The following is an 11,943-nucleotide window of genomic DNA, read 5'->3' as shown; positions in this document are numbered from 1 at the left end:
TACCCAACCGGACATCATATTGCAGACGTCATGGTACAGAAACCATCATAAGGTTCCTAATAACACCACTCACAGGCGGGTGATAATTTTAAGCACTTACAGTAACAGTAACAGCCTGTAAATGTCCCACTGCTGGGCTAAGGCCTCCTCTCCCTTTTGAGGAGAAGGTTTGGAGCTTATTCCACCACGCTGCTCCAATGCGGGTTGGTAGAATACACATGTGGCATAATTTCAATGAAATTAGACATATGCAGGTTTCCTCACGATGTTTTCCTTCACCGTCAAGCAGGAGGTGAATTATAATCACTTATGAAATATATAACGCACCAATTTTATGTTACCTTTTTATGTTCTTAGATTTTTTAATTGGTTTATTACTTTTACGTTCAATTTGTATGTTTTTTTTTTGTTTTAATAGTTTATCGTGGTAACGATTGTTGGTGCTTAAAATAATGTCGGCGTTTTTTAGAACATGTGTCGTAAGTTAATATTTATATTATATATTTTTTTATACATAACTGTAAATAAAATTAAAATTTTCAAAACTATATTATATATTTGTTGCATAGATATATATTATGAAATAGGTAGGCGTACTGCAAATGGGCCAAGTGATGGTAAGTGGTCAACATCGCCAATGTACCACCAACCTCAGGAAGTGAGATTTCCTTTGTGGCTGTACTTACACTGGCTCAATACCATAATATTGAATACATATTGTTATTAGTTGCCCTTTTATGTATAATAATAATAAAACTATTGTTTTATCCAATACTAAATGATATAATGAAGTTTTTTTTTTTATTATGAGGAATTTTTCTCTACGCGACCATATTTATATTTACTATCAAATGTTAGCATACACATGTTAGTTAGTACTACACACTATCTTCGCTTCTATGCTCTTAATAATAGCTATTTTTGCTGAGCAATTAGATAGTTAGATAGAATTAGACAACTGATGGTAGGGCTTTGTGCAAGCTCGTCTGGGTAGGTACCACCCATTCATCAGATATTCTACCGCAAAACAGCAGTACTTGTTATTGTTGTGTTCCGGTTTGAAGGGTGAGTGAGCCAGTGTAATTACAGGCACAAGGGACATAAAATCTTAGTTCCCAAGGTTGGTGGCGCATTGGCTAAAAGCGATGGTTGACATTTCTTACAATTCCAATGTCTAAGGGCGTTTGGTGACCACTTTCCATCAGGTGGCCCATATGCTCGTCCACCTTCCTATTCTATAAAAAAAAAAAACAAAAGGGCCACCTGATGCTAAATGGAATCTACTGAGACAAACCTATCTGGATGACCTATGATTTGTGATTAAGGAGATTAATAAATATTTCATATTAATACTTAATTTATTTTATTTAGTTTTCTCATATTAAATTGATTTTATTATAGTTTATAAATAAGTATGTTGTAATATATTTCTGTAATTGGTCTTTTTAATATTTTTCGAATTGCAACACCGTCTTTTTAGAAAAGGCGGTAAAAACAAGTCGTAACCGTTGAGAGCTGTAATAAATCGCTGCCGACTTGGATATTAGGTTTTATTTATTATCATACACGCTCATAGATATTGTCACCAAGAAAAATTCAATTCATTTGCCAGCCTGCCTGCTTATTTACTTGTTTCATATTTCGTTACAGATATTCGCGACATTTTACTGCACGTCAGCTAATAGTGATGGTCTGTCGTCGTTTCAATTGGTAAGTTTATATTCGTAAAAAACATTTAATTCACAGTTTACGCGGAACTAAATTCGGAGGATCAAACCGTAATGACTGGTGGTAGGGATTTGTGCAAGCTTGTCTGGGTACGACCCACTCATCAGATATTGTACCGCAAAACAGTAGTACTCGGTATTGTTGTGTTACGGTTTGAAGGGTGAGTGAGCCAGTGCAATTACAGGCACAAGAGACATAACATCTTAGTCCCCAAGGTTGGTGGCGCATTGGCGATGTAAGCGATGGTTAACATTTCTTACAATGCCAATATCTATGAGCGTTGGTGACCATCATTAATAATCATCATTAACCATCAGGTTGCCCATATGCTCGTCCGCCTAACTAAGCAATAAAAAAAATGAAATGCTTTTCACTTTACAATTATTGTTCCACTTTATATAATCAAAAGCGAATATTTAGACAGCGCAGAAAATTGACGTAATGAATAAGCGCCATCTATCGTCATCGGGTTGTAACACATGAGTTGATTAATATATTTGTATTAAATATTGAGACTGCCTCGTTGGTCTAGTAAATGCTACGTGTATTTCAATTCCGCATTTTAGCAGCATGGGAACTTCAAACCTTCACCTTTAAGGGTTCTACCCCAATTGGACATAACACGGGCGAAGTCGCTGACAGAAACTAGTATTAAACAAATACTTTTTGATTTCGATTCTTATGTGAATCTTGTAGATATATATTTATCATAAAATAGATTACTTTTTGATTAATTTCTCTTTCAGCTTGCTCGATTATCTTTCCCGACTGTGGAAACGGTAAGTTAAGAACTTTTCTTTGAAGACAATAAGAGGAACTAACGTAATACAACAGTCTTAAGAAAATATGTATAATAGAGTATAAATATAATTACATAAATATGCAAAGACAACAGTTAAATACTGCCGTCATCTTTTATCCTGTCAGTGTCACCAGGAAGTGTTTGGGCGAAAGTGGAGTACCAGTGACACACGACCACTTATGACCACATTCTCTTTATAACTGAAAATCACATATTCAACTTAAACCCACTACAAGCTGTTATTCCTTTGTTTGTTATTGTTTTTTCATTTGGTAGCTAATGAGCTGATTATAAATATAAACAAATTTGGAAATAACACTAAATAGACATTGGTGATGTATATAAGCATTTATTATATATATGTAGCTATAACTCCCTTATCCTTAAAATCGGAACACAACTGAACCTAAGATTTTTTTAACACATTTCTAGAAACCCTACAATATGCCGAGCAGCAAGGAAATAGACCCGAAACACAGTTACGCAGATGAGAAGTTTGAGAAATTAATGGACTATACGAAATATATGAATAGTAGAATTAAAGAGCCACATAATCCTGTAAGTGTGTGTGTGCGTGTGTGTGTATAAAATGTTGGATTGGATTATCTGTGTAGTGGCTAGATATATGCAGATCCCGAGGTCCAGGGTTCAAAGGCCGGGCTGATATAATAAAAGTTAAGTTTTTCTGTCGATAAGTTCTCCCGTGCCTCGGAAACTTGTGCACTATAGTATGTCGTCAGGAGGCACTATAACCCGATCCGAATATTTGAAGCCGGGACCTTGAGTTCTGGCTTGATTTTATAAGCTAGCCACTTAGTATGACTGAGTTCTCGCCTGCACGGTACAGGGGCGCGGGGGTATAACGACTGTGTCCGTTTACATAGACCGGTTTAGAGAGGAGAGTACATTTTTATTGCGTTTAAGAGTTTTGAGGTCATTGAAATAGTCGATTTTTCCAGCCGGTCTATTTGAAAAGGCTTTGTCGGTTCCGGCCTGTTCCAAGTGTATAAGCCGCACCGGTCTTTGTGAAAAGAAGAACGCCGTTTGATGCTCTCTGTGCCGGTCTATGTGAGTGGACACTAAGTGGACTGAAGGAGGTGTGGGCGGCGATTAGCTAACCGCGTAGCCTAGTTGGCTGTTCTGTCTAAAATGCGTTCGACGCCTGCACCTCCCTTTAGTAGTCATACCCCGCGCAGACGAGGAGTCATTAAATCAGTCATACTATAAACTAATATGGTTATGATGCGGTACACAATTAGTTAATATATTATCAATACATGTTGCAGTGGATTTAGTGATTGTAGTTGGTAGATATCATTAGAAACAAAGATATATTTATTAAATCCAAATTAATTAGACAATACATTTGCCATTATTTTCTTAAATAATTCACATCACCCGCTAAATACGCGTACAACAATGACACGCTCAAGCTCTGCACAGGCTATTTCAATAGTCTGCCCAATAGAAAGGCTCACACAGTGTCGTAGCGCAAATGTCACCTGTCTAACGACCAGGCTATCAATATAACAGTGCAAATATCAGTTCTCAATATAACGATGTCCTAAAGACCAGTCTGCCTGTATTATAGCGCAAATGTCAGCCGTCAATATAATGACGTCTTGACGTCCGGTCTGCCTGTATTATAGTGCAAATGTCAGCCGTCATTATTATGACGTCTTGACGTCCGGTCTGCCTGTATTATAACGCAAATGTCAGCCGTCAATATTATGATGTCTTGACGTCCGGTCTGCCTGTATTATAACGCAAATGTCAGCCGTCAATATTATGACGTCTTGACGTCCGGTCTGCTTGTATTTAAACGCAAATGTCAGCCGTCAATATTATGACGTCTTGACGTCTGGGCTGCCTGTATTTAAACGCAAATGTCAGCCGTCAATATTATGACGCCTTGACGTCCAGTCTGCCTGTATTATATATAATTCAAGACGTCATAATATTGTTCAATCTGCTTCTTTGGTCTAGTGGCTTGGTGTAAAGCCGTTGGTCTTCTTTTTTTATGAGAATTATGAGAGTGAGGGAATAGAGAGTGCACCTGTATTTGCGCACTCACTTGTGCACTATAATATCTCCTGCGCAGTTTGCTAATCTCTCTTGAGATTGCTATGGCCGAAATCGGTCTGGGGGAAATTATTATGTCAAATTATTATTATTACACTGCTCAATAGAAGCAGTGGTCTGGTCAACCAAAAATTTGGTTGGTTTTGTAAAAATAAAAGATTTACTAAGATGTACATTTAAAGAAATTAAAATAATGACTTCCGCTTCTCAATATGTATTTCATATTGTTTTGTAAGTACACAAAAACATAAAATATTTTCACAGAAATTGTGACGTACATACTGTTAACACCAGGAACAAGTATAAACTTACAACCACTATTACTAGATACAGGATTAGTAAGTCTTTTATGGGACAATGTATACGCTTTTACAACAGGCATCCAGAAAACGTTCAAAAATATTCAATTGTGAAATTTAAAAGGATTGTTAAGGAACGCTTGTGTGCTAATGGATATTACACATCCGACGACTTTTTGGATGATTGCACACCCTGGGAATGAAACGATAGCATTTAAGTTATTTTAAATAAAAACAAATTATTCTGTTACTGTGTAAATTACCTATGATTGTAAAAGATGAGATATAAAAAAACCCGCTGAGTTTCATTCCCCGGTTCATCTCAGGTCTGAGGTGTTTATTTCCGAAACCGATGGTAGATTTATGACAATCAATAAGTAAGTGTAACGCTTCTATATTGAATAAAGATTTTTGACTTTAATGCATTCAAACTTTTTTAGACTGAACGGAGCGAAATCCTAAAATCGTCAGAGAAGAAATTATATGCCTTTATAGACACTCACATAAAAGACTTGAAGCGGTTGCTGTTTGAAACCGACATGGCGCTCATGTCCATGGTACTGCTGAAGATGAATAAAAAAATGGACACTTCAGAGGCGAAGATAAAGTCTACTCAGGCGAAAATACCATTCGGATTGTACACCAGTCCAGGTTAGCACCAAAAGTACCACTACGTAAGGGTATGTATCACCCACTCAGCCCCACATTCCAGCTCATGATGTTATTCATGGAAAATGTTTCTTTCGCAACCTCCTACAGCGAAACTCACCACTACTTGCAGCTGACGGTCGGTTTGCTTATTAGCTATATAAGATCTACGATCCATGTCATCAGCCGGCTTACATTACTTTTGTAAATGCAACGCTACCTCCCGGACCATACCGCCAAACTGCAATACTTCGTATAGTTGTGGTCCAGCTTAAAGTATGGCACTTCTGTGTTTAAAAGCTTTGGTCTTATTTATTATTATTTTTAAAATTAATTTGTTTTTGTTAGTCAATTAATTTGAATGTTCATCCTTTATTTATTAATTTATGTTATGAGCATGCGGTGTACACAAGCTTAGGAATATAATCTAGCTTAAATTTTTATAAGTTCGTAAATTTAATGTATATCCCGATTGTATTCTATTTGTGTACCTAAATAAATACTCTTAGAAAGGGTACTAGGATATATCCTGGCAATTTGGCTAGTCTCTTGAATGCGATGAAAATGATTTTATATTTTAATTATCATTGGTTTACTCTTTAATAGAATTCAAATGTCTTGGTACGTCATACTACATCGCTTCTCCTCATAACCAAGAAGACGTCCAGATGATACTCTCCAGTGAGAGAAAACCGCACTGCTATACTTTCAGAGGTAAGTTTGGAAGAAAGAACATTTTCTTTTTAAATACGCATAGAAGATTACATATTAACAGTAGTATTGACTGACTTGACGGAAGTCCTGGGTTCAATTCCCGGGTCGGGCCAATAAAAAGTTATTGTTTTTTTGTCAGAAAATTCTTAGTAGCAACCCGGAGTCTGGAAGTTGGAAGTGTGTACACTCCCGTACCTCGGAAAGCACGTAAAGCCGTTGGTCCTGCGCCTGAACTCTTTCCGGTCGTGTCGGATTATGAGAGTTAGGGAATAGAGAGTGCACCTGTGTTTGCGGACACACTTGTCACTATAATATCTCCTTGTGACTATAATAGTTGGGTAATCTCTCTTGAGATTGACCGCCGTGGCCGAAATCGATCTGGAGGACATTATTATTAGTATGAGTATTATTATAGTCTTTACTTGATGGTAAAGCTGTTTATAAGCACGTCTGAGTGGGTACCGCAAAATGATCACATATTCAACCGCCAAACGACAATACTTAGTATTCTTGTGTTCCACTTTGAAGAGTTAATGAATAAATGTACAGACACAATGGACATAACATTTTAGTTTCTTAGGTTAGTGGCGCGATAGAATTAATAATTAATATTTCTCCTTACATTGGCTATGGGCGTTAGTGGTCATATACCATTAGGCAGGCCTGGACTTATAGATCCCCTTTATCGATGTAGAGTAAAACTACATTATCTTTGGCTGAATAGGGCTTCTAGGTACTAGGCATATAGACCAAGGTATGATTGCGGGGCTGCAATCAGGTGATATTTACACGTCCGCCTATTTATTATATAAGAAAAAAAAAAAAACAAATCGCTTCTAACTACGTCATTCTAAAGATTTATTATAGATATATTTATTTTCTATTTGCTATGACGTATTGCAGGTGCGTTCGCGTTTTCTGGCTTCTATCATCGTCACTCCGAAACCACGTACGTGGGTCCGCACGCTGAACAGTTTCAAGCTAAAGATCCAAGCCAAGGTCTCTACTGCCATTCCGATGACAACTGGAGCGACGCGCAGTGTATCTATAAGTATAAACGATATTTATCGATCGCTTATAACGAAATAATCCTAATAGGAAAATGTAAGGTCGGTAAAATATTATACAATTAATATCCACATTCTGGAAACTTAGGGTAGCAAGTTATTTATATATGGTGTTTACTATACAGTAACAGCCTTTGAATGTCCCACTGCTGGGCTAAGGCCTCATCTCCCTTTTTGAGGAGAAGGTATGGAGCTTATTCCACCACGCTGCTCCAATATGGGTTGGTGGAATACACATGTGGAAGAAATTCAGTGAAATTAAACGCATGTAGGTTTCCTCACGATGTTTTCCTTTACCGTAAAGCACAAGATGAATTATAATCACAAATTAAACACATGAAAATTCAGTAGTGCTTGCTCGGGTTTTAACCCACGATCATCGGTTAAGATTCACAAGTTCTAACCACTGGGCCATCTCGGATTTTGTATCTACTATATGAAAGCTTAAATAGATACAAATAAAAATTAAAAATAGCTATTGTACAAATCGTAACCACGTGGAATGAATGGGTGAAAAGTGAACCAGCCCTCCTGTCACTAGTATATATATAGTATTAATCCTGTGTTCGAGAGGTTACTTAAACAAGACCAAGAACAAAATGCAAAACTTACGTAGAGGACAACGATTGGTCCTGCAACGAAAAATTAAAATAATAACGGCCTGACCTATCAATTGAGTAAAACGCATATCATTCAATACGTTTTTTATTTTAATTCCGATCGTTAACATACTGTTAAGTATGTTTTTTTTTTTTTTTATAGAATAGGAAGGTGGACGAGCATATGGGCCACCTGATGGTAAGTGGTCACCAAACGCCCTTAGACATTGGCATTCTAAGAAATGTCAACCATCGCTTATAGCCAATGCGCCACCAACCTTGGAAACTAAGATTTTATGTCCCTTGTGCCTGTAATTACACTGGCTCACTCACCCTTCAAACCGGAACACAACAATATCAAGTATTGCTGTTTTGCGGTAGAATATCTGATGAGTGGGTGGTACCTACCCAGACGAGCTTGCACAAAGCCCTACCACCAGTACATACCATGTGATTAAATGAAATGAAATGTTGATTTCATGACACAGGTCTATCGCCTAGAACAAATCTATGTACTTTATGTATGTAGCTTTTTATATAATAATAGTGATTTTATTTATTTATTTTCAGTAATATAAAACTGTACTTATATTTGTAAGGCTATGTTTTTCACAATAAATGATTACTATTATTATTACATTAGATTAAATAACAATTATCTACTTTATACTTAATAATATTAAATAAGAAAAATAATATACAAATCATATAATATATAATTATAAATTTGAAGTCAGTCTGGTCAGTGTCGTCTTAAAGTGCAGACGTGTCTTATGTTGTAACTCGAGTGAAGCTTTAAGTGAAAAACGGTTAACAATATGTCAAATCATTAGAAAGTACTAAAAATTTCTATGGTTTCACCTTTGATCAGATGACAAGGTTACGTGTGTGTAGTCTATGTCGGATACATGTCATAAATAACACGTAAAAAATTAAATAATCAAAATTAATATATACAGTGACAATATTTGGATGACCTCTTTATTGTCTGTGTGTGAGTGTGTGTGTGGAATGTGTGCCAGTTAAAGCCCTTGTTGTTGTGGTTTAACCTCGTGGGATTCTGGTCCTTAGTCGGTGGGGATGATAATAGGTCAGTCCATAATTGGGTCATCTTTATTATTATTTCTAACCACTTGGACGCGAGTCCAACATCAAAATAGTGCGTTGAGATCCTGTTAGTTTTTTTTGAGGTATTTTGTTTTTTTATATTTGTGTTTTAATGAAGAAAGCATAGGTCAATAATAATTAATTTTTTACTTTATGTTGACGCGAACCTTTGTAAATGTTGTGTACACTTGTAAACATATTATACAATTGTAGGGTACACATATACATATCATAAGTTGATTATTTTTCTTTGGATAATATATATTGCAACTATTTAATATGTAAATTATTAGTCTTATTAAATAAATAAATAACTACTTGCCAGCCTGTCTGCCTAGCTAGTACATGAAAAAAAAACTATCCTACAAATTGTGTACCACCTGTGCGAGTTGCTTGTTGAAATAAACTCCGGCTCCTCAAAAATGTGAGGAAATCTACTCCAGGATCTTAAGATGTGAATACTATAAAAAGTAGTAAAGTCGTCTATGTTTTCATCTTGATATCATTCATAAGATAGAATTGAAAGTCCGCCTCGAGGCCGCGTGTGAGCAAGGTCTGTCAGTTAACTCAGCAACAATACGGAAATAGTATATAAACAATAATACACAGGAGTGAGGTATTTATAGACTTTTAAAGAAAAGCATATACTTATGTGTGTATTGTTTTTATTACAGGATAAATCCTCGAGAAGAATTCCCTGAGTCAGTGGAGTACGAGCCGAAAGTCTCGTACTACTGCGGACCCTATCGCTACTTCATTCCCGCCACCACTGACATCAGATGCATCTTCTCAATATTCTCCATGAACTTCATCTTGCGTTTTGGATACGATGGAGTCACCTACAAGAGCTCGGATTTGACATTTGTTAGTATATTTTTTATTTAAAGTAGGAGTATAGATAAACGAACCTTAGATTAAAATATTCCACCGCCGTCGCTTGCAGCTTTACTGTATAACGCACTATAACCAGTTCTCGATTAATATATCTCTATTTATAATACAAAACTATTACACTTAAGTACTTATATACACTTTAATTTACGTCCAGTTTCAATTACAATTTACCATGTTTTCGCGAATCCATATGACTATACTATAGACTATTAAAGATCGATAGATAATTCAAGAACTCATATTATGGTTGGAATAGGCTATGGAAGTGTCGTCACGGTAGCATGCGAAAGCGATCCCGTGGCGCTCCTCGTTAAGACGAAAGGGTACCGCTGGTTTTTTAGTGGATATTCCGATGTTCGGGACGAACTCGGCGCCTTGGAAACCGGCAAGCCCCACATACCCCCCACTGTTCCCGTGGGGGAAACGAGTAACGAGTTTTTCCAGCGTTAAAAAAAAAGGCTATTGAAGTGAATGAAATGAAAGTCAAAATCAAGTGTTACTTGTTTATTAATTGTCGAAAATCTACCGCTCGTTTAGAAAGAAACACTTCTTAAATAGTTCATATGGAGATATTTTCTAATATTTTGTGGTAGGGCTTTGTGCAAGCCCGTCCCGGTTCCCCCACCTCATGTGGGGGAAACACGTGATGTGTTTTTCCAGCGAGAAAAAAAAGACCCGTCTCGGTAGGTACCAACCTTTCAATATATATTATACCTCCAAACAGTAATATTTAGTTGTGTTCCGGTTGGAAAGGTGAAGCCAATGTGTAGTGTATTATTTGCAAAGTTATTTTGTAGGTTTTTCAATAGTTAAGCTGTTACTTAGTTGTATGAGATGGATACTGTGGGTTCTTGTAACTGTGGGAGCACATAGACTTATAACTAGCGTAATGTATTTAAACCTTGTCATGTGTATTACTTGTTGGAGATCCTATTAAAAAAAATTGTGTGTATGAGTCAAATTTAATTTTAAAACCATTAATATTTTCAGATGTATCAAAATGGGCAAGTGTTTTACACGGATGAGCCGTGGGCCGGCATGTCCTGCTGGAACTGGGCCTGCAAATGGCGCCACAATCAGAACCAGCGATCCAATGAATTCTTCGTGAATTAAAATGTTATTTTATATCTTAAAATTATTTGTGTTCAAACCTTTTTATTTAAAATAGGAACTAGCCAAATACTGTAATAAATAATATTATTAATACTTGATATGATGATATATAATGTCAATAGCGGGAGTCTCTCAGAAAGGAATGTTTGTTAAGTGGTTTTCTATTATTGCTTAATTAACTTGCCTGTAATTTTAGAAGATTCATTTCATTTTATTTCGTGTACAGGACGTAATTGAGTGCTCCAATTCGAAAAATGGCTAAGTCCACTTTCTACGTCCACAAGGCAAAGATAAAATAAATTATTTTATGGATGCTATTACTAGGAATTTTAGTGCATGTTATTCACATAAAAGAGAACTATGAATGAATAGGTTTTGTTATTTAGGAGGCGTTTATTATTTAAACAATATATAAAATCAAAAAAGCTTATTTGTGTTTATAATTCATCTCAGGCATGACGGTGAAGGAAAACATCGTAAGGAATCCTGCATGTGTCTAATTTCACTGAAATGCTGCCATATGTGTATTTCATCAACCCACATTGGAGCAGCGTGGTGGAATTAAGGTAGCGGTATCGGCAAGGCAGGGGCATCATGGCAGGGTATCATAAAAAACGACTACATATGGCAACGTATAATGGACGCTCGTTAAGGCTGGACCATCAACTCGCCGAATTAGAAGTAGAGTTAAGTTATAAAAACTAACATATACTGGGGTTATCTGAAGTCCGAAGAGAGGGGAGGACACGATAACTCTAGAGTCCGGTAAGTTACCTCTACTTCCGCGAAGGTGATAAACTCTCTCAGGGTGGTGTCGGTTTTCTAGTCAAAAAGGATCTCATTAGCAGCATTGTAGTGTGTCGAACTGGGGGAGTCGAGATGTCCAGGGG

General features: G+C 36.6%; 1 protein-coding gene across 1 annotated transcript; it reads left to right on the top strand.

Moving 5' to 3' along the window:
- Nucleotides 1-418: 418 nt before the first annotated feature.
- LOC126779603 (uncharacterized) lies at nucleotides 419-11,072 on the top strand. The gene is made up of 9 exons (XM_050503744.1): nucleotides 419-479; nucleotides 1,651-1,710; nucleotides 2,475-2,507; nucleotides 2,963-3,088; nucleotides 5,352-5,562; nucleotides 6,166-6,273; nucleotides 7,177-7,324; nucleotides 9,721-9,910; nucleotides 10,931-11,072. The coding sequence occupies exons 1-9, from the start codon at nucleotides 453-455 to the stop codon at nucleotides 11,051-11,053; spliced, it is 1,026 nt and encodes a 341-aa protein (XP_050359701.1). The 5' UTR covers nucleotides 419-452; the 3' UTR covers nucleotides 11,054-11,072.
- Nucleotides 11,073-11,943: the final 871 nt, after the last annotated feature.

This window comes from Nymphalis io, chromosome 29, assembly GCF_905147045.1.
Source record: "Nymphalis io chromosome 29, ilAglIoxx1.1, whole genome shotgun sequence".
Lineage (NCBI taxonomy): Eukaryota > Metazoa > Arthropoda > Insecta > Lepidoptera > Nymphalidae > Nymphalis > Nymphalis io.
Note: the sequence above shows the minus strand (reverse complement) of the source record. Positions and strands in the feature narration are given on the sequence as shown.